This window comes from Rhamphochromis sp. 'chilingali' (genome assembly GCF_963969265.1).
Source record: "Rhamphochromis sp. 'chilingali' genome assembly, chromosome: 6".
Classification (NCBI taxonomy): domain Eukaryota; kingdom Metazoa; phylum Chordata; class Actinopteri; order Cichliformes; family Cichlidae; genus Rhamphochromis; species Rhamphochromis sp. 'chilingali'.
In genome coordinates, this window is record NC_137933.1 from 3,192,963 (window position 1) to 3,220,379 (window position 27,417).

The following is a 27,417-nucleotide window of genomic DNA, read 5'->3' on the forward strand; positions in this document are numbered from 1 at the left end:
TTAAAACAGTCTAATGCAAATATAAACATTAAATTAATGGACTGGTCGATGAGAACAGATCAGCGCGGTCGGTTTTTATTCCTACCTTTAACTTGATGACTCTTCTCAGTCTCACATCACTACTTTATCTGCAGCAGCTGGATTACTTTCATTCTCCTTTCACGTGAACAAGCTTGTACCTAGATCAGGAAACGCTGGGTTGGTGAGTTGGATCATGTGATTCTTATCCTGACTGCTGATGTTAGCGTGAAGTCACTAAATGGAAAGATTCCCCGGGCACGTTAAGCTTTGTATTCAGCCCAAGGCTGCAAAACAAGCTCAGATCACCACACGTCCAACCACCGTTACAGGTTACAGTAAGTTTGACCTCACCTGTCCAAAGCACATTGCTACAGAAGTCTTGTGGTTTATTCACATGCAGACTTGAGCAGACAGGGATTGAACCACCAGCCTTCCAGTTAGCAGGTAACCTGTTCTACCACCTGAGCTACAGCAGTAGTCTGTCTCGCTGTGTTAGCCCTGCAGACTGGTGACCTGTCCAAGGTGTACCCCACCTCTCGCCCAGACTTACACAGCAGTCTTAAATGAAAGAAACAGATGACTCACAGGTGTGCGGGGCAGGCCAGGTAAGAATGCTCCACCCAGAGGCTGAGACTGACTGCAGCCTGGCTAACGAATCCACCTGAAAGAGAGAGAACAGGAGAAACAAACAGCCCAGCCAGCTTGCACCCACCTCATTTAATGGATGCCCCCAGTTGGCCTACCAGGTGTATCTGGATGCTGCTGTACGAGGAGGGAGGGGTCGAGGATGAAGGAACAGGGAATCCAGGAGCACCCCCCTCCAGCAGCTGGAGGCCTCGGCCCAGTGACACACATCCAAAAAAATCTTTGGTCTGTGTTTATTGTCATGGAAACAGAGTAAAATAATTTCTGTTTAACTGAACAATGTACTAAATAAATACTGGAATTTAGAAACTTTGACGTGGAATTGGATTAATATATTTTAAAGTTTAATCACTCAATACTTTAGAAGATTAATATTGTACTCTGTTTGTGGCTCCATAATGTAGTGGTTCAAGCGTTCACTTGGCAAGCAAAAGGTCACTGGTTTGATTCCAGCTGGAGACACAAATCCATTGGTAGATGTTGTAAGGACAGGACACATCACATTTGGAGCTTCCTGCTGTGGTGACACGTGACAAAGGAGCAGCTGAGTTCAGTTTAATGGAGTTAGTATGTAAATCATCTCCTGGGAGGGTCCCTGTGCATCTGTGATGCAGAAACATCATCCAACTTATTCTTCATAACTACTTTTACCTCACTGCTCTCCAGCTACGTCTTCATCCATACCAAGGTTGCTAAGCACTCGCTGTTACTGTGCTTAAGTAGGAATTTTTACACAATTTTTCTGATTTTCTCAATGAAAAAAAAGGAAACGCTCTGGTGTAATCGTCTGATTATTCTGGCGATGCACACGATTCTCAGCCAACATACCAAAAACAAAGAGACCGTAATTGTGGAACGTACAAAGCAGGACAACAAAACGCAGTTATATGAGCATTCAGCGTCTGCGTAATAAAGAAAAGATGCTTCCTGTTATTCCAGATGACGGAATTTAGTTCATCCCCACAGACCGACTACCTCAGGTGTGGCTGGCTGCTTCTTAGCTGACACACAGACACTTAGACCCACGCACCAGGCCTGTACTATAAGGACTGAGAGGGATACAGTAGTGCAATATTATATTTATTTCTTACAGTGAATTTTGGTTGCCATACAAGAAGTTTTGAGGAATTGAGGGGGGAGGGGGAAGGAAGAGTGCAGTTACAGGAAAATTCTCTCTCTTTTCATTTCAGTAATTAGTTGACTCTATGATGATTTAATAGCACAAAATTACAGCAACATAGAAAACATGAACACAAGTCTTTGCACAAATTACCGAAAACATCTTAGCCTCTATGAAGACTTAATCAATGAGTAAAATCTATTCATGGAAAAAAAAACAGAACTTAATTGATCAAAAAGAAAAGAAAAAAAAGAAAAAGTTACCCAAATGTTGGACAATGAAAGAGTGGGAGCAGTGTTTTGACGGGGAGTGGAAGTGGGTTAGTGAGCCATGCCTGTGGTGAACACGGCCCGGTGAAACGCCACGCTACGGTGATGCTCTTTAAAGATTATTACTACATCTACTCAGCTCTACATGTCCACAGATAAAAGTGCTGAGTGACCCACTGATCCACAGGAAGGGATCAACAGGCACCGCACATCTTTTTGGTGGATCTCTGTATGTATACATACACACATATATATATATATATATACGTTTCATATAGTTTCCTATCAACATGGCCTGCAGATATACTTTTAGAAATGTAACTTTTGTGTTTTTTAACAAAAAACCCAGACTCGGGGATTTCAAAGCCTGGGTTCAGTGGTCACTTGATTGGCCAAAGTATTACTACTGCAGTAGAGAGTGCATCTATTTTAGGCAACGCTTAATAAAACACTGACAAGTGATTGCATCATGATATGTAACTTTAAAATGGCAAAAGAAAACACAACCAAGGAGATTCAGTTAGAATAAATATTGCTTCTTACATAACCCATAAGTTTAATAATATCCACATCGCATCTACGTATATATGGTATTTCTGTTTGGCAATCCACACATCAGTGTTGAACAGTTTTTGTTCAGGTAACCTCTATAAAATTTCATAGAACTCTATACAAATCTTTAAAAATACTGTGCTTTTCTACCCCGCCTGGCACGCCACTGTACGTGTTTTGAAAAGAAGTTCAAACAGGAACAGGATTGTAGCAGCATTGTCCCGTGCCGGCCTCCGTACGGCTAATGTTCACAGAACACAGAACTTGTGTATGTTTCATTTGTCACCTCAAAAAGCAGCGCCTACGTGAAGCTGTGGAGTGCGACATGAACGCAAATAAGGGCAGAAGAAAACCAGATATATTTCCAGACACTGCTTACTGTCAAGCACATATCAACGCTCTATCTAAGAGTGCTCTGAAAAAATCTACTTGGAGAGAGCGCCTTCTATCTACGGAGCTGTGTGACTGACGGAGGTGGAGGGCGGAGGGGGGCGAGCTGGTTACAGATGATGACGGGGCAAATGAGACCAGTGCTTAGGTCATCAGGTCAGCTCTGACAACAATAAATCTATCTTCTTAGAATTTTTTTCTTCTAAACATCTGAATAGATCTATACATATAATCTAATAGACATTTTAATCCATTTAAACACTCTTATATACACGACAGCGCATACTGCACTTCTACTTCCGACTAACCCGTTATCACTGCTGGCAAACGCACCGTCTGACTTGGGTTTAAACTGGATCCTCGGTCTGAATCCTGCCTCTGCTGCGGTGAAACTATGGGACTCGAATCGAGCAGCAGTTTTCTATCCCTGTCTGCTCTCACGCCGGGCTCACACTGATGACCGCGTGCTGGCTTGGTCAAGTGATTATTCTCCGTTTCTTGCACAGTGGTTAGAATGTAGGAGACGGCAATGTGAACACATAATTATGTAAAACCCAAAGCTCGAAAATGGTTCAGCGTGATTCGATGACATCTGACTCCAGCTTGCAGTTAAGGATGTTTAGAAGAAAGTGTCCTGTTACGCCCTAAAGACAAAGAGTCTGCTTTCAGAGTCTGTGACTATTAGTTTGCTTTAGTGCTGCTTGCCACCACGAAGGACTGTTCCAGTTTTTCCATTTTGAATCTGGTCAGATTTGAACTCAAGTTAACCAAATGCACACAGTTTATTATTATTTTCCTCATAAGCAAAAAACAGCATACAAAATGTTTCAATGATTCTTTTTTGCTCCATAAAAATGTTACTTATCGTAGCTTTTGAAATACCAATCACTGAACTGAAGTTCTTAAACGTTAGTTTGCTTAAAGCATTCTGGTATATTCAAACATGTAAAAGTTCAAAAGTAAACAAAAGAATGTTTGTAAAGGATTTCACACTGGAGTCAAACGCAACAAAACGCCATCCAGTGAGAACCTTAAGCAGCTCAGTATTTTGGGAAATACACACACCGCTTTCTTCCAGGAAGAAAATCTGCACCAGTCTTCTGTCTGTGAGTCGAGCTCAGGGAGAAATATCCACCTCAATAATCAAAGACAAGATAAAGGTCCTCACCAACAAATCTTTTCACAACCTGTGGCTCGACTCGATGCTAAGCTAACCTACTTTGCACTCTTTGCACAGAGAACTGCATGAACATCTCAGTTTTACCTACTTCTATAAGTCAATGCATTCTTCAACTGAGCAATTTAGTTAGTGTACCTGAGTTTGACTTTTTACTGTCTACACCTTCTAAAGCTGTAAATGCAGTTGTAAAAGAGAAACATTGTTTCTAAATGAGTGTCCTTTTCTACACGGAATCACGTGATATTCCAACCGATTATTATTGGATACTAACGTGTTGTGTCCGTGTATGTTTTGTCCGATATGTACGAAACCTTTTTTGTTTTATAATACAGAAAAAATGATCCTTCAGTGATCTAGAAACACGTGTGTGCTCTAAATAGGACTGACATTTAAAGTAAAAATACTGATATTCACTAGTAACTGACGTGAGTGGCTGTAGCTCAGGAGGTAGAGCAGGTCATCCACTGATCGGAAGGTTGGTGGTTCGATTCCTGGCTTCCCCTAGTCTACATGCCAAATATCCTTGGCAAATTGCTCTCCGATGCATCCATGTGAGTGTGTGAATGTTAGCTATACATTCACGCACATCTTAGAAAGGTGTGTTTGGGTGAATGCACAAGTTGTGTAAAGCACTTTGAGTGCTCAGATGAGTAGAAAAGCGCTAGAACCAGTCCATTTACCATTTACTTAATCTTTGGATTAAGCGTAATGCTTCCAGCATGTCTGTCTCATAAAGCAAACACTTTACCAGTCCAGTATCTGGTACTGAGTTAGAACACCTGGGTCCTGTACCACAGCAAGTTCTACACAACCAACTTTCCATTATGTGGATTCACTCATCCTAACATTAGCAATAAGGATAAGTGGTCACTCAAAGCTGGTTATCAACTCCCAAAACTAATTTAGGGTTTCATCAGCACGGGTATATGAAAGGAGTGGTGTTGGCAGCATTTGACCAATCTGAAAGGAGCATTTCACTGGTCATATATGAGTCTTCTTCCACACAAAACGATCCCTGTGAGTGTCACCCACACCAATCAGATGATGATAAAAATCTAACAGCAAATGCAACATTGCTGCAAATAAGATGGGACAGCAGTGCTACAAAGCATGAATCTGGTGATTTCTCGCACACAGCTGCAACATTTATATTATTCCTGAATGCTCTCTCCATGCTGCTGTTTGTTTTTAAGGTGCACTTTAAAGATCTGAAACGTTAAACAGGAGTCATTTAAACATTAAATGTTACTGCCCACAGCCTGATAAAGGAGAAATGAATCTGACTGGTTGAACAGGTGCTCTTGTTGGGCGATCTTCATCCCAGTAGCTGCAAAAGATATCTCGCAGCAGATCAGAATCAAGTATAACAACATTTTACACGTTTTCTAAATCACCAAATTTATATGCGCACATTCGGGGGACAATGGGAAAGTTTACGCTTCATTCTGTGGTTGTAGGTCCAGCTTAACAAGCTGCACATGTAAAATGTGTTTCCCCAGCAGAGAATCTACAATCTGTAACCTTCTCCTGACAGTTTTAGTTTTTATTCTTTCAGCTGCAGACTCAGTGCTGTTTAAGGGGTTTGACAGATTAAATATAAAAACAGTTCAAAGGCTTAATGTGTGCAGAGATGTCATATGAGGACAGCAAGTACAGTGTAGGTGTCCTGTTTTAGGATGCAGCTGACGGATAAAACATTCAATTATAAAGTAATATCTACAAATCTATATTTATTTCTGATAATCATCAGGGAAGCGCAGAGACATTAGGCACTGCTGAAAGACTTTAGTCCCTCCTACTCTGCCTGTAGAGGTCAGAGGGATCCTGCTATTTTCTGGAGAATTGATTGGTCAGTAGCCAATGACTTAGGTGGACATCGTAAGTTACCATAGCGATGTACCCCAGTATGATGTCAACCACCTTTGCACTACAGAAAACCAAGAGTTAACCCAGAAGTTACTTGGATGGCCTAAAATCCTGCTGCACAGTACAGGCCTCTGGTGGCCTTCTCTCATTTTTGTGATTTAACGATGCAAACAGCCTGTAGGTGCATTACTGCTGTCCGGTGTTATATCCTGCTAAGGACCAGGAAAAACAAGGGAAATGTATATAAACAAACTACAGGATGATGTCTCCTAGCTTGGATCCAGTGTAAGAATCCTGTCAGCACTATCTGCAGTACATTTATCAAAGTAGCAAAGCCGAGTAGTTGGTACTAGTTTGTGAAAGACAGTCTCTCTCTTGAAATGACAAAGTTCCAGTTGAAAGTCAAACTCATGTGAAAAACTTGACCATCTTCTCATCATCCCACACAGTGGAAGCTTAGTAAGGTTTAGACCACCTTACATTTGGGGCTAGATTGTTGGTTGATAGTTTTCCTTTGTTTGAATAAATGCGTGTTTATGCGTATCGATGTGTCATATCTTCTGCTCTCATTGAAAGTGAGCATAAAACAGGTGGACGGATGTTTTGCATTTCACTCCAGCTCTCAGCGACCAGTAAGAGAGCGATATCGATCTTTCTATTTCACAGCAAGAAAGCGAGTAAGTGGATTTCCCAAAATAATGCACGAATGCTAGAAACACACAGTGTAATAACCACTCTGTTCTACCACTTACACACAGGGTGTCTGGTACGTTAGCGTTACTGTGGGCCATACTGTGGGCAGGTGCCGACCTGCTGTAAGTGAAGAAGATTTGATGGTAAAAATACAAAAAGTAACACTTTTAGTTTCCCTATAAGTGCCCTATATAGCAGATTCATAGAAATAGTTAAATGGACCTTAATGATATTTTGGGTGAACTATTAACACACACACATGCACACAGAAGTAGGAAAGGAAAAACCGAGAGAGGAGAAGGACGCACTCTCAGCGAAGCTGGCACAACCATTTTCCTGTTCCAACATCTGTACGTCCATCTTGCATCCTCACCTTGGTTTTTCTTGAGTCACGAGGTGGACACCGAGCAGGTGCGGACTGCCGCAGGACTTCACGGACCCAGCTCGGGCGCAGCTCCTCCTCTGGTGACCACCCCTCTCCACACTTTGATCTTTGTCAGGGAAGAAGGCCATCGCAGTAACTACACGTGTGTAAGTGCTCAGGATGTAAAGACTGTGTGAAATCTCATTCGTCAGCTTGTGGCACTGTGCAGAAAGTGTGTGTGTGTGTGTGTGTGTGTGTGTGTGTGTGTGTGTGTGTGTGTGTGTGTGTGTGTGTGTGTGTGTGTGTGTGTGTGTGTGTGTGTGTGTGTGTGTGTGTGGATATGGTTTAGTATTAGTTAAACATGTCAGCAAATGCTGTTGTTTTGACACAAACAGGTGAAAAGCAAAAAAGAACAAAAAAGAACAAAAATGAAGTCTATCTCAAATTGTTCTCTACAACCTTAGATGCACCCAGAAATATAACTCCGGTAGGACTCTAGTGAAGAAATATTCTCTGAACAAACTCTAGCAAAGATAGAAAAGGAGCAACGACCAGCTCAGCTGGGTTTTCATGCACCCACACCGGGGTGTATGGAAAAAGTCTTGAGTATCCAAAGCAGTCAGGTGACCACGAGTCTTTGTGTGAAGAAACTTCCAGACAAGTGTTTTTTCCCAGTGTTTCCAGAATATGTTGTTTTCTTTACAGTCCCACATACTGTCCTCCTTTCTCTCGCCTGGATTTGACATAGCAGCTATTCTCTTCTTTCTCCCCCTGCAGTTCCCCCAAACATCCCATGATCCCCTGATGCTCAGGACAGTGGGAAGCAGGAAGAGGGCGAACAACACTGGAGCACTGAGATGAGGCCGACAGCGGAGGATGGGAGGAGACATACACAGCAAGAGGCAGCATCAGCTTGGACAAAACTTCCACCCGGTTCCACGTCTTGAGATTATGTCTGATGAAGAGATTGGTAAAAGTGATTCGTGACACCTCCCTCTCCTTGGCCCTGACTCCACACGTCGCCAGCCCGTCACCTCGGGGCTTGTCTGTCCTGCAGCAGCTTGAGGGCCCTCTCAATGTTCATGCGGTGGCCCACTCTTGTCACGCCCAGGTCTATCAGGTCCTCCTTCTGCAGCGAGGGCAGATGAGCACCCTCGATCTCATTGTCCAGGAAAGCGTCCCTGTGCTCCCCCAGGTTGAGACTCTCCAGCCAGTCCGCCACGTCGTGCTTGCTCCACAGCTCCATGGGTTTGGAGGCGAAAGGCTTGCCTGAGGCTGCCACGGCCTGCATCAGCGTAAGTGGAGATGGAGAGCGCGAGCTCCCGCTGCCGCCACACGAGGAGCTCAGGCTGTAGCCGCCGCCGCTGCCCAAAGGTGGGGTTGGCAGGCCGAAGACGTCTGTGAGGGTGGGCGACACAGAGGGAGGCAGTGAAGAGCAGGGGGTGAGGGAGGACGCCGAGTCTGGAGGGCTGCAGGGGTGCGTCTGGGATGGGAGACTGCTGGGAGGGGTGGAGGTGAGGGTGGTAGCGGCGGCAGCATTGTTACGCATTCCTGAGTCATCGGTAGGAGGCCTAAGAGGGACAAAGAAGAGATGAGCGGTTAGTTCAGGTCAGACTGAGCCAACATAAAAGCCTGACATAAATAACACAGCAAACACTTTGCATTTCTTTGGCACTTTAAGGAAACGTGCAATAAATGTGCAACTGAAATCATAATTTAAAACCTGGATTAGATCTTAGTCAGACTCTATTCAGTCCAGTTCTACGTTTACAATAACATGTGGTTGCCACAGGTTGCTAACAGAAGCTAACAGCAAAGGCTCAAAGTATCACAGATTAAGAAAAACCACTTTGCAACATGAAGGTAGGTCAGGACCCTTGAGGATGCAGGCGTATCACTGTCACAGTCTGCAGTGTAGAGACTCCATGAAGGGAGAGTTTACCACAAAGTGCAAAACACTTATTATCCTCGAGGCCAGGAAGGCCTGGTTACACTGTGACTGCTGGCGCTCATGCTGCAAAACTGACTGAGCTCAAAGTCAAACTCAAAGCAATTCTTCAACGGCATACTTTTCAGTCACTAAAGACTTGCAAATAGTGGAATAGTGCAATACTCCAAAAGACCACAAGGTGGCACCATATGCAAACAGCAGGTACACAAAGTCTGAGGCCATTTTCCAGTTCTCTGGTTATTTAGTTAGCTACTATGAACTTGTTAGTGTATCTTTGAACTAACACACCATTATTGTAATATGAGCACAAGATGTGATCATTAAGATCAGGTGAAAAATCCAGATTTTCTTCTTCTGAAAATGATTTAATGCAGAAATATTAAAAGTACATCAGTAATGCATTTCTCTTTAAACTGCGTATCTCTGATGATTTAACGAGTATTTAGTAAAGCATTAAGAAAATAAAGAGAAGCTGAAGTGAAACTAATAGTAAATACACCATAGTTGTGGGTATGAGCTGGACCGGTAAGCTCACCACATGTAAGCTGGAACAGGTCCCGATGACCAGCTGAAGGCTGCTTACAGCTAATGGATTATTCTCACTTTTGCATTAAATTTGGGATCTTCGAATAACATTTCTTTCGGCTGAAATTCATTTTTTAAGAACTCAAGTAATTTCATTCAACCAAAAAAGCCCATACAGCCTTCATTCCTCGTTGCAGAAAGGATTTTCTAGGCCTCTTAATATGTATGTGCAATGGCTTATCACATGATTATGACATAATTAGTATAGCAGCTTTAATAACGAGTGAGTGCAGGCTTCAGCATTCAGAAAAAGATGCTGCATGCTGAGAGTGCCGCAGCCCGAGGGAAGCCGGCAGTGTTCACACCACCCATTGGCTCTTAATGGATGGATGTCTACCACAACAATGTGAGGAGGGGAAAGGTTAGCCACTCTCATCTTTTTATAGCTATTACAGCATGAGAGAAGCTAAAATAATAGAATAATGAAGTTGCCTTTTCGACCTGAAAAATGTACACTGTCAGCAAAGAAATATTAATCAAATTTCCTCTGAAAGAGGCACAAACATTTCAACTTGTTAGTTTCAGACACTGTGCTCCAAAACAGTCACAGGAAATTGAAACAGGGAAGCTTAATGCTAATTCTTCTTGGTGTTGTGGCTTTATTTAAAGCACATAGTTGAATAAGCGTAGACCTCATTATCCTAGTAATAATCCCGGCTGTCACAGTACTGGAAGATGGGATCATGATACACTATAGCTCACATTTGTACCATGTTTTCAGTCTTTGCTTGAGAATTGCTAAACTTTACTTTACAGAAAGTTGCAGTATAAATTGACAACTCACAGCTGAGAAAAGTGCAAGAAGGTCTTTACACAGTCTGCGGTGTCTTTCTTATCGTCACCAAATTCCATCAAATGACCAAAAACAAAGAACGCATCCCACTGTGTGTGTATCAAACCCCGCGCCCTCCCGAGGCGTAATATACCAACGATTTGTCAAGTCCCAAGGTGACCTTCTGCGTTCTTATGCTACGCGCCGGTTTATGGATGAAATCCAATAGAATGACGCTCCCGCGGTTTACACGTTCCAGCCTTGTATTCCAGCCCTAACCTTAGCCAGCACTTTAATGACGTTAGATAGTGTTTTCCAAAGTGATTTAAGTAAAACGAACATACATATGTGGGTTCATTCCAAACGGTTCTCATGTTTCCTCATTTTCCCGATCTCGTAATAAAGGGACTAGAGTTGAGGCTCAGGTGTGAAATGTATAGTTTTCAGGGTTTTTATCGGTTTTCAGCGTTATTTTGTTATCGTTTTTATCGTTTACTCGGTTTTCCTGGGTCTTTTCATGTGTGTTATGAATAAATCTTCTTTTTTTCGGTACCGGTACTAGTTTCATTTTGTTGTATTTATCCGCGACACCTTAAAGGCCGGTCCATGAAAATATTGTCGGGCATAAACCGGTCCGTGGCGCAAAAAAGGTTGGGGACCGCTGATATAGCAGCATATAGGAGCATTCCTAGACTTCTGTTAGCCAGCTGGTCTGGTTATGGTCGCTGAATAAATCTTAACCCTGGCAAACAGCCAGTGTCAAAGAATTTATCAGCAAACTCACCTTAAAAACTAAACAGCACCATACAAGAGTCATTGAGCAAAATACACAAAAATAACAGCATAAGATAGAAACTGTACAAACAGGACAGATGTGAAGTGATCGTTGCTGCGTGGATAACAGTGGTAGGCTTCTGTGCTCACCCAGAGCTCCGTGCCTGAGATAATCGTATCATATCCTCTACGTCTGAAGCCGGAGCTTTTCATTCACAGGGATCATTTGTACATTTACTGGCCTCGTTATATATATGTATATGTTTAATATGAGCATTCGCTACTCACACAGCATATATACATGACAGAAAATGCGACCCTTTCTGCTCAACTTTCTGCTTCACGTCTGTGCAGAGCCTGAATAATGCTGTGGGAAAAACGATGTAAGACTGTCACACAGCTGTGTACCAGTGTCTTAGACGTGCAACAAAAGCCCTCATTTTTGCACAAAAAGTAGGCGATGGATTGGCTGATTCTCTCAGCCTGCTTTGAATTGGTGTGTTCATTGTTGCCACTTTTTCCCCTGTTGTGCTAATTTGAATGAACAAAAGCAATTTTATTGTTCCTGTACTGAAGAGAAAAACAAACAAAGAAAAAAACAATTTAAAAACAGCTTCACTGGCACCCTGGTTACTGAAGGCAGTCATTGATCCACATCTTTGATTTGGCCAAGACTTCGTGCTGGATGCCTGTCCTGAAGAAACCCTCAGCATTTGGCCTCGCTTGGGTCTGCCACTAGGAATATACCGACGTATGCCTCCTTGTGACTGGGCCTTTCACATGACACCCTACTACTCTGACATCTTTTACTTCCTACATAGTAAACCTGATGAGGTTATCCATTTAGTTGATGCAATCAGTGAATTGTGGTAGATTCTAAGACTTGATTTTCATCCACAATAAACTGGAAGAAAATTTAGCTACCTGAAGCAACAGCTGGCTGATGCTCCTGAAGTGGGAATGGTATTGTTAATATGCAAACTGCCGTGACCAGTAATCAGTGGCCATGACAATTTGCCTATTAAAACTGATGAAACTGAGCTCATGGCGCACTCTTGGTTATTGGTGTAAGTTTTGGTCATTATGCAAATGTGCTGTTGAAGAAACCTGCTGTCAGCTGAGACCGAAGAAGTCGTGTGGAGGAGTAATTAAAGATTCCTCTCACTGAAAACGCTGCGTCCAGATGAACAGAATGAACTTTCTGGAATGGTTGAAGCTAGGCTGAGAAGAAGGTGAGGGTCAGTGAGCAGTAGTGCGGCTTCCAGCTGAAAATAAGCACTGCAGATGTAATGTTTGCTTTGAGAGTGTTGACAGAGAACTATGTGGATCTAGAGAAAGCATACGATAGGGTGTCAAGAGAGGAGCTGTGGCACTCCAAGAGGAAGTCATAGAAGTACGTGAAGGTCTTGCAGGACATGAGGACAGTGAGATAATGGTGACAGAAGTGACTGATGAGTTCAAGGTGGAGGTGGAATTACATCAGGAATGATCTTTGCTGTTGGAGAGACTGACAGCTGAGGTGAGGCCAGTGTAGCCGTGAAGCTGCAGCGAGCAGAGCTGCGCTGATTACAAGGAGCTGAGAATCACACGCAAGATGTGGTGCAGTGGGAATGTATATTCTGAAGAAAATCCTTATGTCACCGTTCAACCGAGCCAGTTATTAAGTATCCGGACATCACAACAACCAAAAACAAACACACACAAGTGTGTGCTGTGTAAATCTGAATGAGTAAGAAGCATCACCATCACACATTACCTGAGGCTCCAGATGGAGGGTTGTGACGGCCATGCTGGACTGTGGAGCAGTGAGACACCCCCCACCCCCACACCTCACCACCACAGCACACAAACACACATCAATCCATGCAGAACCATCATACCTTAATTCAGTTTCCCCTGAGGATTCAGTTTCCAGTTGAGTCCTCTGCTAATAGATTGATTGAATTGTCAACACACAGTTTGTGCGCACACTGACTGACTGCACTGAGAAACTGCGCCAGGAGGCAGAAAGCAGTCCAAATCTGACCTCTGCCCTGTCAGACGGACTTTTCCCATCAATTTCTCTGTGCTATGTGTAGCCTAGATATTGTTCTTTCCTACTTGTAGCATATGGAAAGGCCCGAGGGGAAGTGAAGTAGACTAAGGGGGTCCTTCTGCCAAAATGGAACTAGGCCAAAGTTAAAGTGCTGCTTCCCTGCTTCTTAGTAAATAAAACTTTCACTTTATCACAGCGCATGTTGGATGGATGAGATGGAAACAGAGGACACCATGTTGACCACAGAGAAAACTGCACACATGAAAGACAAAAGAAGAACATGGGAGAACACCACATGTTTTAGAAACAGGTTTTACTCCACTGAAAGGTTAAAAATACTTCATTCGAAGCCTTCCCAGTGTTTCTCTAATTGCTCTTCTATCATCTGTGAAAGACTTTTTGTTGCAGGTGTTAAACTGATGTGAAAAGTATGTAATTGGCTATTAAGGCTGATTAGCGCAGGGTCTTCTTTAGCTTCGCTGACCTTAATTCCATTTCTTGCAGCTACAAAGAGTAGCACATGAAAAGCCGAGCACAGCGCTCTGCTGTGTAGCAAAGTACTGTGGATTGCATAACCTCGGGAGCCATCCACGATTTATATAGTCCAGATTAAGTTATGAATTTTATATTCTGAGAAAGCCGGACATCACACTTCCTGTCACAAGTCCCAATAGCTCCATCATGGGTAGAATTTGGGGGCACTAAATAGGTCTAAATTCCATACAGAGGCATTGTTAAGCCAAGTCCAGCCAAGTAACTGACAACCATATGGAAGCTAAGGTATTTACTCTATTGTTGGAAAAAAGGTAGAACAGTGATCACTCCCTAAACATGACACAGAGAAATCGTGCATTGAAGAAACCTCACCCTGAGCCTGTAGGCCAGGGGTGTCCAACTCCAGGCCTCGAGGGCCGGTGTCCTGCAGTTTTTAGATCTCACCCTGGGTCAACACACCTGAATCAAATGATTAGTTCATTACCAGGCCTCTGGAGGTCATTTAGCCATTTGAATCAGCTGTGTTGGATCAAGGACACATCTAACCGGCACTCAAGACCTGGAGTTGCCCCCCCTGCTGTAGGCATGTGGCTGAAACATTACACCAGGCACTTACAGTCCAAAGACATCAGTGTTAGGTTGTTTGGTGGATCGTAACTGGCTGTAGATGTGAATGCAAAGTAGATGAAGTCCTGTGTGGATTGAATAAATTTCTGTATGAATATTTGTGAACAAAGTAATGTGGCTGGGCCCAGAGAAGCACTATAGAAATGCAGATGTTCAGGTTATATTAACTAATGTAAGTTAATGTAACCTGAATGTCTGTGACCTGTTTGCCCAACGATCACTCAATCCAGCCAAATACAAATCTTACACTCTGCATTTCTCCCCCACACATAAGCACCACGAACACGTGGCCTCTGCTGAGCACAGGGACAGTGCTTGCTTCCCATCAGCTGAGTGACTTTGGTACAAGATGATGCAGTGCTATTGATATCGGTGGTGGGAGACCTCACCTTCACCACGCCCACGCATCGCATGACACCCTTCGTCTTTCTAGCACACACCGGCTCGTGCATACAGGGTCGCGCTCACTGCCATGCACAGAAGCCTTTTATAGAAGCCTTTAATACGCGCTCTCACACACAGACTGACACGGGTTACGTAAGGATGGCCTACAAAAGCAGCGCAGCACGTGACCTGCGTGAGATGATGCTGAGCTCTGCCGAGGGTTAGGCCTGCCATCTCTTGCTCCATCTCTCTCTTACACACATGCACGCACACGCTCGCATATAAATCTGCACCCCTCCCCCGACTCAAACTGACATCACTGCAGGCCTCAAGGCTGCTCTCATCAGGCGGTTACTAGGCAACCGTTTCGTCCACAGGCACAACCAACGCACATTTAATCTGGGAGACCAGGAGAGAGAGAAGTACAAATATCCAGAGAAGAAAATCTGATGTTATCACCGCTTCTTTGGCTGATTCCAACATACCAGAGAAGACAGAAAACCGAGAGAGGGAGAGAGCTGTAGAGTGTGTACAAGAATGAGCGAGAGAGCAAAGGATGCAGTGACAGAGGGAGAGCATGTGTGAATCTAGGCCATGTTCTGTGCATTTCTGTTGCCATCTGTTTGACGGTCACAGAAACAGGAGCACCTTCACCCTCCTCGGGCTTCTTCAGATGACGAGGCGCTCTCTAGCTGCCTACAACCGTATATTCTGCTGCGGCGCTTGGCAGCCTTCTCCACCACACTAAGTAACGCAGGCAATGCAGGCAGATAATCAGAGACCCTGGTGTATACAACAGAGCAGGGTTTAAGCTGACACGAGAAACAAATGCATCGGTGCGACGATTGAAAAGCAGTTACAAATAACTCACTGACTTTGGCGAGAGCGCTGCAGTCACCTCTAACCGAGGAAACATCTGGCTCTTAGATCCAGTAAAGGAACTGATCTGAACACATTTAGGTTTTTATCTTGTAGAGAAGATAAAGCTCATCCTGTCTCATCCACAGATATCATCTCTAAATGCTGTTCTGTAAGTATCGGTGTTTTTGCTGATGAAGGCTTTAGTGGACCTCTGTGTAGCCACTGATGTGATTTTATAGGAATAAACGAGGTTTGCTTTTACATTTTAGAGACATTTTAAGGAATGCAAGATTCATTTGGGACATTCAGCCCCTTACATGCTGTTTCATCATTCTGCATTGAGTGGCTTTTCACCTGTGCAAGTGGTTTTTAACACAGGACATTTCTACATTTGTAGACCAATACTTTTAGTACGAAAGTACGAAAAAAAAAAGTGTCTTACTTAACTTTGATCTCTAGTACCTTACTGTTTCTATTGTTCAAATGACAACTGTACTTAGTTCCTCTGTTTGTCACTAACAAGCTCCATGTAGACCAACCCTTTCTGCAACTAAATACTCTACATTTTAAACAGCATATCATTTTCTATACCATGTCACATGGCAGAAATACATACGATCACATAAGTGAAAACAGGCCTTTGATGGAATGTCGGATGATGAGGGAACCTACCTGTGAGAGTGGGAGACACAGAGGGGCATGAAGAAAGGAGAGGTGAAGGAACAACGGGAGACTGGAAAAAAATGGAGATGAAGCTGGAAAGGCGTGAGCTGGAATGAATACAGAAGTTAAAGGTCAACAAACACGACTTTAAGCTGCAGAGGATGACGATGAGGATACCACGACAGCGTGTGGAATGAAGCATGAAGGGAGGAACACAGAGCTGGACCTACTGGACCTGCTGCTGGGCATCCTGCTGCAATTACCCCAAATGGACACCGCTGCGTGGAGCTAATAGTGTTTATTAAATCAGAAAGCACAAGTGCCCAGAGGAACAAAAACCTTCGTGGCACTCTCTACAAGTCTCTGATGAGTGATGGGATTGTTCATACAAAATGCATGCAAGCAGTGAATTATTTATCGTGCTTTTTATTCCCTCTCACAGGAGTGAGATGTGGGTTAAAAAAATGAAAAATGAAAAAACATGAGGTTGGCTGATTCAGGCGCAGTTTCCATCAAAATGTTGTTCCAGCTTGTGTCGAGCACAACGCTTGCTTTGCTAACTGATCATTCTTTAACCATCAACAGGTACAGCTGTGGTCAAATGTTTAGGCAGCGGCACCACTCACAAAACTAATTTTATATTTATTTGCCAACTAATGCCTTTGTGGCTGTTCAACAAACGAGCTACGTGCACGGTGCTCTGTGTTTCTCACATGGACATTTACTGTAAAATGTGCCAGCAAACAGAAGAAATGTGACATAGAGGAGGATTAAGCTAAATAGTGAAATAAATCAGGTAGTAGAGGCGTCATCTACTAACGGGAAGGTTGGTGGTTCAATCCCTTGGCTGCTCCAGTCTAAATGCTCAATATCTTTGGGCACGATACTAAGCCTACGTTGCTCTCTGATGCATCCATCAGTGTGAATGTCAGCTCAAAAGCACTTAACCATAGAAATAACTGCGTGTGTGAAAAAGGCGAGTAAAAAAGCACTAAATAAGAACCAGTCTCTTTACATTCCCAGTGAGGAATCCCACAGTAACTCTTCCATTAAATCTTCAGAAAATTCCCACTGCTACCACAATAAAGTGAAATCTCACGGTGACCAAATATTATCACAAGAAATGTTCAACATGGCTGACTGACGTCAGCAGGTGCTTTATTCTGGAATGTGATGCATCCATACATCATGCACGGATGAACAGAGTGTAAACCAGAACAGGCATACTACCATTTCAAACAACACATGTAGCAAAACCCTGCAGCCACACACAGTTCACAGAACAAGCTGATGTTCCTCCCAATCCCATAATCCTTTTGGGCTCTTCTGACAAACACAACAGCTATAATCAACAATGAAAACACAGGTAACAGCTGGAGTCACCGGCCTACACAAAACCAAACTTGTCACAACAAAAACAGAAAAATGAGTTCAAATTTTCACTAATCACTAGTGCTGCCAGCGTTAAAATGACGTTAGCGCCATAACCGCATTAACGCAGCAAATGTCCGTTAGCGAGTTAGTGCAGATCGCCCGGTGCGTGGGGCTGGACAGCACATGTTAACGAGCTAACTGCGCTATCGTGTTGACGCCGTGCAGCCCCACACACGGGGCAATCCGCGCTAACTCGCTGACGGAGATTTGTCGCATTAATGCGGTTATTGTGTTAAGATCATTTTAACGAGACTAACGCTGACAGCACTACTTTTCACATATTCTTTTCACCACTTACTCTCTACTCACTGTCAAACTCAACACTGACATCATCATTCTACTCCAATTATACTCCTGCTCGCCTTCTACAAGCCAATCAGGGTTTATTCTGTGTGCCTTGTGTGTACTGTGGTCATCATCCAATCCTCCATCTTCATCATGAGCAACGTCTAGACTCTGGGGGGTGGGGGGGGGGGGGGGGGGTGGGTGGGGGGGTTCTTACTTATCAAATACTGCATCTTAATAAAGCAACTTCATGTTCTTCCAAATTGTCTTGGACTACTTCGGACTATTTTCAGATTTAGCCTAAGCATTCATGGATGCCTGGTTATAATCAGTGGTGATCAATAATTAGTGGATCAGCTTATAAGCCAATATGCATGAAATTTTACAGCTTTCTAGAAGCTAAATTAGACAGAAAATGTGTTTGCTCAGACTCTACAGTGAATAAAGTTCTTACGTAACTAAGCACTAACATGAAAAAGGTGCAAAATAAACAAATGACACATGAACAAAATCTAAACAACAGAAGATAGGAAAAACTAAAGTAAGGAATGACTTCACATACCTTGTTCCGAAGCCCCCTCTGGTGCCTGTTGGGGAGTCAAGGCTTTCTCCTGGCTTGGTTGGCCTGTCGCGATTCATATGCTGTAGAATGGTGCTCAGCTCAGTGATAACTGTGTTCTTGGAGTCTGGTGTGGATGGGGGGCTGCGTAGCTCAGGGGGCTGATCACCCCACAGCTTGGAGGTCCTTTGAGTAGGAGTCCTAGGAGGTTCAGAGGACGAGGGAGGAGGGAGAGGGGCCTGAGGCGGTGACCCATAAGACTCTGGTGGCTCTTCAATGAGAGCATCGTGATAAAGTGACGTTCTATTAATGACAGACTTGCTCTTGGGCTTTGGTGGCACAGGGGGCCGATCCACCAGGAAGGCGTGACCGTCTGCAGTGGCATAGAGGCTCTCCAAAGCACTGTCACAGAAGCCTCCTTCTGATGACAGGGTGGAGATGCTAGACACTGTGCTGGTGGTCTCCATGTGCTGAGGATCCCCACTACTGCGGCTGTCCACCTCTTCAATGCCTGAGTCACCTACCCCTGATTCTGGGTCAGGTGGAGGGGCATACGAGGGGGGCATATTGTTTGCCAACCTTCTGTGTTGATCAGTGACAGGTGGTGGGGCATGAGGGTGGTATGGGGGTAGAGAAGGCCCCCCATTCCGTCTCTGTTGCTGAATCATCTCTGCAATGGCACTAGCCTGGTCATCAGGAATGTCAATACTGTTTGCAAACTCCAGAGGTGGGGGGAGGGGTTCTGAGAACTCAAATTCTTCATCAATGTCAACTGAGGCCAGAGGGGGAGGAGGGATGCGAAAGGGCAGTTTTACAGGTTCGTCCATGGATTCGCCTAAAGGAATGCTCCTCCTCCTTAATGTGGGTGGCTGTGGAGTGGACAGTGTTGAAGAACTAAGAGGATCAGGCTGGTTTGGATCTTTCAGCTCAGACGGTCGGTTGCTGTCCTGCCCCTCGGCCTCTTGGTTGTTCGCCTTGTTGCTTATGTCTGTGCTGGTGTGAACCATCAGTAATCCAGCTGACTTGGGCTGTGATGTGTCTGCCACATCTGCTGGTGCGCTTTTCCTCTCTTCAAGTGCCTGATGCTGCCGCTCTTCCCGTGCTCCATCAGACTCGTACTTCTGCTCTGTCATTTGTCTTTGAAGGCCACCTCGGCCAGGCCGTCCCATTGTTGCCGTGGAGATTGCAGCAAAACTCGTCTCGATTCCAGAGCGGAGTTTGGTGTCAATAAATAGAGGCTGGTTGAGGTCAGGTTTGTGACTTTGCTGAACTGGCAGGGACTGGGCTTCATGCTTGGGGGTTTGTTGAACCTGAGGATTATTTTGAGACTGATTCTGAGGATGGTTTTGTTGCTCTTTCATGGCCCGGTCACGAGCTGCAAGGGCCAGAGCTAGTGGAGAATTAGGGTCCAACGGCTTGCCAGTGACAGGATGGAGGTAGGTTCCATTGGCCCTGTAGTGGCTCTTAGGAGGAGTGGCTGGGAGGCTAACAGGACTGTCCAGGTTGGGACACTGCCCTGTTCTAGTGTTTAGTGGCTCCCGAACAACTGTGGGCTCAGGAGTGTTGAAATCTGTCATATTTCCACTACCGCCACCAACAGGGCGACCGAGCTGCTTTGCCAAAGGAGGGGCTAATATCCTTTGAAGACGCTCGTCGCTGCTGAACATGCCTTCATCGATGGACTTGGACTGGCGAAGGCGAGGGGTTGGCGTGGGACCACTCAAGTCATCATCCCCGATGTCTATTGACTGGAAGGCAATCGAGTTCTTTTTTGCCTCGAGCCTCTTTTCGCGGTCCCGTACTGCTCCAGCAATAGCTGCTGCAAAGGGGTTGCTTAGTGAAAGGGGGTCTTCAGGGCGTAAACCTCCACTTCCACCGACAGCAGGTGTGAGAGGCGGGTGTTCAGGGGTTGTAGGCTCAATTTCCATGCTGCTACCCTGGCTGCTCTTGCCACTGCTGCTAGTGGATGGCTCCTTTACAATGATGGTGGGAATAGGGATAGAGGAGCATGTTCTTTCTACAGGCGTAGTAGGCATGGAAACTGGGCCTGATGGACTTGTTGGCATGTGACACGTCTTCTCTGGGCTGTCTTCCACGTTAGACTGCTTTACTAACATACCCTTCCTTCGGGCTGGTTTTGCTGGCACATACAGCGTCCTATTGCCCACCTCTGAATACGGGTTCTCAGGCACTGGCGTACGCCCCCGAGTTCGTGTGCTCTCAAAGTGCTCAGAGCTCTGACGGAAATAGCCACGCCTCAACGTACCGACGTCGGTGGTCCGGCTTATGGTCGTCACTGCATTGGGCGAGTTTTGGGTAAAGCTTGGTCGTGTTGTGCCATAGCTCTTGGGTGTAGGTCCAGCAGCTGAGTTGTAGGCAGGTGGTGAAGGGGGTGAAATGGCTGGGGGAGGAGGGATGTCCTCTGAGGTGTCAGGCATAGAGAGACTGCGTGAGAACTTGAGTAGGGGAGGTGTGAGGAATCCCTGTTTCTCATCCTCCGATGTACCTTGAAGAAATGGAGCAGAAGGAATAATTATCTCAGGACCTAGGGGAAACATCCCTTTGTTTCACTTCCTGCTTGGCCCCCTAGTTCCAAAAGAAATGCCTTCTTTAGCTCTCTCTGGATTTATTTATATATGCAGGAAAGGTTCCTGAAATTTGTGAGAGGCCAGATAGATGTGAAATGTAACTGCTGTTTCGACAGTAAGTAGGAATATTCTCACCAATTGAAATGTTCAATCTGGAAATCAGGACAGAAGTTATGTAGCTGTTATTACAGAAATAAGGGCAAATGGCCTGCTACTTATCCAGGCCTTTTCCACGCTGAACACTCAAAGCACGTTTTCAGTACAAGACTCATTCACCAAGCACACAAGCACCTTTTTCTATACCTTAGCCCGCTGTCTAACGGTCGCAAAACACTCACACTCTGATGAATGCATTGGGTGCAAACCAGCATTCAATAGCTTGCATGAGTACACGCAGACTGGAGGACCCAGGAAGTGAACCACTGACCTTCCAATTAGTAGAAGACCTGCCCTACCTGCTGAGCCTCAGCCACCCAGAGGAGCTGATGGCTCAAATTAGCTCAAAAATTCACATCAATTTCCTGTTTTTGCTAACATATAATACCAGAAATAAAGGTCTATGTGGGTAAAATCTATGTCTAGTCCAGTATCCAGTTTTAACTTTTACATTAAGATATAAAATTTGCACCAGAGTTTTAAGAGTCTACTCTGTAGGTACAAACCACAAAGCACCCACCGAGTAGTACCATTGAGTACCCTTGAGGATGCAGCCTCGTGACAAGTCTCTATACCGTTAACCCTTTCACGTTAACCCTTTCAGTGGTCACTAGGGTTGGGCGATTGGACGAATATATCGACTTTTTTTTAGTGCTGTCAGCGTTAACGCGCCGTCATCACGACTAACGTGATTAATAATTAACCCATCTGGAGCGCAGACGGAGTCAAAATCCCTGAAATGTCTCTGCCAACGCATTTGGGGCAGTTTGTCCAGAGCTTGTTCATTCTGCGCTCCAGATGGGTCGAGCGCATTAAAAAATTTAATCGCCTTAATTGCGATGAATGCTTTAACGCTGTGTTAATGCTGACAGCCCTAATTTTTATAATTTATAAAATTGTAAAAAAAAAATAAAATTATTTTTTAAATTATAATAAAAAATAATAATTTTTAAATTAGTTTGTCCATGTTTTCTTGTAATTGTTACAGTATTGATGGTATACTTGCACATAAACCACTACATTGGACACTGATGTGCTGCTCCATGCACATCAGTGTCCAATGTAGTGGAAAAGTACATGTTTAAAAAAATGAAGTTCAAATAAAAAATCCTGTTTGAGGTTGTCATAATTCATGCATGAAAGGGTTAAAGGGACAATAAGGTCCTTAATTTTCAGAGAGTGTAGAGAAGAGTATGGCTATGCCGTTTGTAGATAGAGCCCTGAATGGATTACTGTGCAAAAAGAAGATAAAGAAGATAATTTCGTGGTAATTCTGATGGCACTGCAAGTCAAAAAACCTGAAACCAACATTAGCATGTATGACATCCCTCTAGTTCGGGAGTGAGAATGAGGTTTGAGCACATGCTTAATGACCTCCAATATTATCGCCTGAAAGCACACTTTGCTGACTGGCTCACTCTAATTTATCTATAATTAGCTTTAATATTGCTAGACCACAAAGAGCAAGTCCTCAGAGCATTAATAAAATATTATGACAAGCTAAAAGCACAGGTTACTGGACACTCACACACATATTTTTTACTGTATATACATCATACCTATGGACTTTTGCTTTTTCATAGTGCCCTTCTCAGGTATCCCCAGGAAGGCTCCTGGCACAGTGGGTGGCACCACAGCTACTCCTTGGCGGTCATGATACAAGGACTGAAAAGTCAATTGTAAATTATTAATATAACTAGGAATATATAATTGTTTCATTAGATCTCTAAATAACAATAACAGCATTTGCTTACAGGAATTCACACATTAGGATACATAACATATCGGCCAGGTCCAGGCATCACCTGCCACTGGCTGTGTTGACTGCTACTTGCAAATAGGAGGACAATTTTTCTGTTTTGACACTAGCTACTGATTTCAGGTGTTTTAAATAAAGCAAACTTTCAGAAACGGGAAGATGTTATCTTTCAAATGAATTCTCTTACATGCACTTTAAGATCAGCTCTACTTTTATAATATTTTCTTACACGTAAACTTAACCCTAACCTTAAATCGGCTGCTAAACATCAGCATTAGCCCTGAAGCTTTTACTACAGGAGCTCTAAAAGGACAAACAGTTTTTCATCATGGCATCCAGTCTGGGGAAGCAGCACAGGGTACAGCCACACAACCTGATACTGAACAATCTAATTTACAGTAACAGCGATCTGAAACAATGATCACCATAAAGTGAGTTTGCTTATGCTTACATTCATATCAGTTGGCGTAACCAAGCAGCGACTGGATGGGCGTGGTTTAATTGTGGCTATCTTCATGTCAACAGGTGATGTCTTCTGGGCATGGGTCATCTCTTCTACTTTGTCTGCAAAGCAAACCAAGTCATAATATGTCAGCACTGAAAAACGTGACAAGGGGCAGGAGTGAACTTGCAAAGCCTTAGTTTCAGATCTGATGGGTCAAATGCAAGCTACTCATTCAGTCATTTACAGTGACCCTTCCTTGTGTTTCCACACCGAATTGTGAATGAAACTGAAACCAAAAACAGTTGAAACTCTTTTTTTTGTGGGTGTGGGGGTATGAGGGAGGAGGAGCAAGGGGAAGGGGAGAGAGGGCAACTTTGATGAAATGCGCCTGGCATGTCCAGCCTTGGAAGCCGTGCAAGCTCTTTCCAAACAGCCGACTCAGCAGCATCATCCAGCTCTCAGGGTCGTTCCCTCGTTAAATGTAAAATGAGCAATGGATGTGAAAGCCTGCCAAGCTTGCCATTACCTTTCTCTGTGTTTTTATTGTTTTTTTATCTTATTTTTTTACTCTGCCTGCAACACGAGAAAGCTATCAATGGCAAATTTGGCAAACCTGAACTTCCCTCTGGTGTGTGATGATGCCATCAAATAGAGTCCAGCTAAAGGGTTTTGCTCAGAGAAGCTACATGCTAGCCCTGATCTCTCCTCTTACTGTGTCACCTGCCTACAACTGTCTAGGATGTACAAAGCTTCCATGCATCAGCGGAGTGATTACTTAGAGTGACTTGGAAAACAATCCTCTTCTTCTGCGCATCTATACACAGAGGAGAGGAAAGGGGAGGAAAGGAGCATCAATGACCTTAACTACGGTTAGAGGTAAAAACCACACAAACACACAGAAATAGCAGAAAGACGCACATTCCTTTTCACTCTCTCTCTGATCTGTCTCCCAGTTGGATCGCAGCTACAACCTATCAAACAACATGCAACACGGTTGCCCTGGAAACCTATGTGTGAGTGAAACATTTCCTAGAATAAACCTCCTCCTCCTCACACGAACACACACACTAACACACACAAGTAGCTTACAGAAAAATGCACACATGAAGAAGAGAAACATGAAACTTTAAAGGTCAGGTATAGTGAAAAAACACTGACTCACACTCATTTGTAATTCCTCATTAAGCCTCTGCCACTATGTATATTTTTGTGTTTAAAGCGTAAAAAGATTCTAGAAAGTAAACAGTGTATGCTTACTGCTGATAGTGTTGCAAATTAGGTTTGTGGGTCTGCCTGCAAAGAAGCACTGTGAGGTGACATGCCCCTTTAATCAAAAGCAAACCCTGGGAATGCTCAGCAAGAAGAATCTATAGCCTGTGATTACTACGACATTTAACCATGCACTAACAACATTTAGAAGACAGAAACAGCTGCAATCAAAACACTTTGTAAATCATGCAAATGCACTATGGGCGTAGCTCCATTTGGTTTAATTCGGTCGAAATGGAGCGAGTCAGAAAAGGAATCACTAAATACAACAGTGTTAGTTAATCACAGTGGGGTGGACTGTGTGGGAAATACGGGACAGAAATCAATCACTGGAGATACTAGATCAGACTGAAAGCATGCCCGCTGTAACTTACCACCTTTCTTTTTCCTTAGAGTGGCTTAAAGGATGACAAAAAAAGAGTCTTCAGAGCATATACACAGACTCAACGCTTTTCCCCGGAGACATGAAAAGCTGCCCTCGTCCCAAAGCCCTGTGATGAGGGCGGCTCATGAAAGATGTGAGAACTTCTTATTTTGGTCGTTTGATTAACAATAATAAGCACAATTCAAGGATCCTGTTCAGTACTATTAACTAAATGCTACTCAGTCGTCTTTCTCTAATATCTTCTGAATGTCTTTTCTGGCAGCGGTCCCCGACCCCCGGGCCTCGGACTGGTACCGTGAGTCCGTTTGGTGCCGGGCTGCGAGAGCTGAGGCTCGGGTGTGAAATTGATGGTTTTCAGGGTTTTTATCGTTAACTGGGTTTCCCTGGGTCTCTTCTCGTGTTGTAGTCGTGCGTCTTATTTTGAAAGAAATATTTACGTGTTACCATAGCGACCAGAGAGCATAAAGGGGCAGAGAGGAGGATGTTACTCTCAGTGTTGTTGGCGCATTTCAGGAGGACGCTGCTAATAAAGTTACACAATTACACAGTGAATTCACGTTTATTATTATATTTTCAAAACACCACAGTTTTTGTCTTGCTCGTATCATTTTATTTTGTCGTATTTATCCGCGACACCTTAAAGATATTATCTGACATTTAAACCGGTCTGTGGCGCAAAAAGGTTGGGGACCGCTGTATCAGGTCACAGTTCCTTTTCCAAATGTCTGACCCAGTTCTGTGCTCCAAATTTAAGCTAATTCCTACAAAAGATATAGTGATATAGTCACATGGCCAACTGACATTGTTCCTCCTAACTTCATGAAAGAGGTTTTGCCTGTCATCTCCCCCAGCTTCTCTCTGTCATAAATAATTCTCCTTCATCAGGCTGCATTCCAGATTACTTTAAAGCAGCCAGTGTGTTCTCGCCGCTTAAAAAACAAACACTAATCAGCTCCTAAATCTTAATCTAGAATTTGGCTGAGGTTTTTAAGGTAAACATGGGAGGGATAGCATAGGGATAGCATGCTTTTTCAGGATGTGGGCCCAAGCTCGTTTAAAACAGTCTGAGATAAAGAAGAAAACTGTCCTATCATCTGGCCAAGAGAAACTGAAATTATTATTAGGAAATTATGGAAACAACTTCCTGGATATGATGACATGATGGTGTGATCATATTCAGTTTAAATGCAGTCAACTATATATCTGTATATATAGTTTTTTTATTTGCATGTGGTAGCCAATCAGAAGAGTGTTTGGTGAGTGGGAGGTGGGAGCGAAAAAACGACTTCATTAAGAATAAATAAACTGATGCAACCCAGCATCACAGCAAAACGTGTATTCCACAGTGTCCATTTCACACTGTGCCTCTCCAAAATGTGAAATGGACACTCATGCATGCACACATGCAAATGCATTATACATTTGAAGTCAAGAAGTCAGCAGTGAGTAAAAAATGTATGAAGTAGATTCTAAGGTTCGTAATTGGCTGAAACGATGAAGCTAGGCAGCTAATGTGTATTTACATTAGTGCTGTCAGCGTTAATCTAATTAAAAAGATGTTAACGCCATAACTGCATTAACGAGGCAAATCTCTGTTAACGAGTTACCGTAGATCGCCCTGTGCGTGGGGCTGCATGGCGTCAGCGCGGTCCAGCGCCACGTCCAGCCCCACGCGAGGGGCGATCCGCGGTAACTTGCTAACGGAGATTTGCTGCGTTAATGCAGTTATGCCGTTAACATCTTTTTAACTAGATTAACGCTGACAGCACAAATTTATATGTAAATGTGTTAGTTATGCCTGTTTAAACACAAATAAAATATCCCCCCCGTGCTGTTACTGCAGCTTAGAGCAACTTCTGCACGGACACAGTGGACATGTGTGTCTACTGCACATTTTGCCATGATATCTGTCTGATGAGCTGCACATAGACCAAGTGTAAGACAAATAACAATTATTTTGGACCATGTGCGATGCTGCTTTAGTCCAAAGATTAAAAAAAAGGTTAAAAGTTCTAACAGGTCTCCTTTAACATGTGTCTGCCTAACAAGTCAAAGTAAGTTTGGGTTTGCCAGCAGATCAGTTTGAATCGAGCAGCTAGCAGCAACCACAGCAAGCTTTAAAAAACCACATGCAACAAACTGCATGTATCCACGTCCTCTGCAAGCAAACCAAGTTCAGCGTGACATCAGTCACAAGTTATTACTTCCTAAATTCTGTTTAAAAACCTTTGGCTACAGTGGAAAGAGATCCACCTGCTGCTGTTTGTTGTTTGTCTACCAAAGGATCAGC

General features: G+C 43.8%; 1 protein-coding gene across 1 annotated transcript in view; it reads right to left on the reverse strand.

Annotated features, from left to right (window-relative positions):
* Window positions 1–1,733: 1,733 nt before the first annotated feature.
* LOC308397835 (SH3 and multiple ankyrin repeat domains protein 2-like) overlaps window positions 1,734–27,417 on the reverse strand; it is a 320,516-nt gene continuing 294,832 nt past the window's right edge. The window contains exons 19-23 of the mRNA XM_080884021.1: window positions 25,117–25,140; window positions 23,480–23,592; window positions 22,829–22,934; window positions 18,529–21,031; window positions 1,734–8,671 (exon numbers count right to left, since the gene is read on the reverse strand). Of these exons, the coding sequence (XP_080740147.1) occupies window positions 8,131–8,671; window positions 18,529–21,031; window positions 22,829–22,934; window positions 23,480–23,592; window positions 25,117–25,140 (3,287 nt within the window). The 3' untranslated portion in view covers window positions 1,734–8,130. The remainder of the gene's footprint in view (window positions 8,672–18,528; window positions 21,032–22,828; window positions 22,935–23,479; window positions 23,593–25,116; window positions 25,141–27,417) is intronic.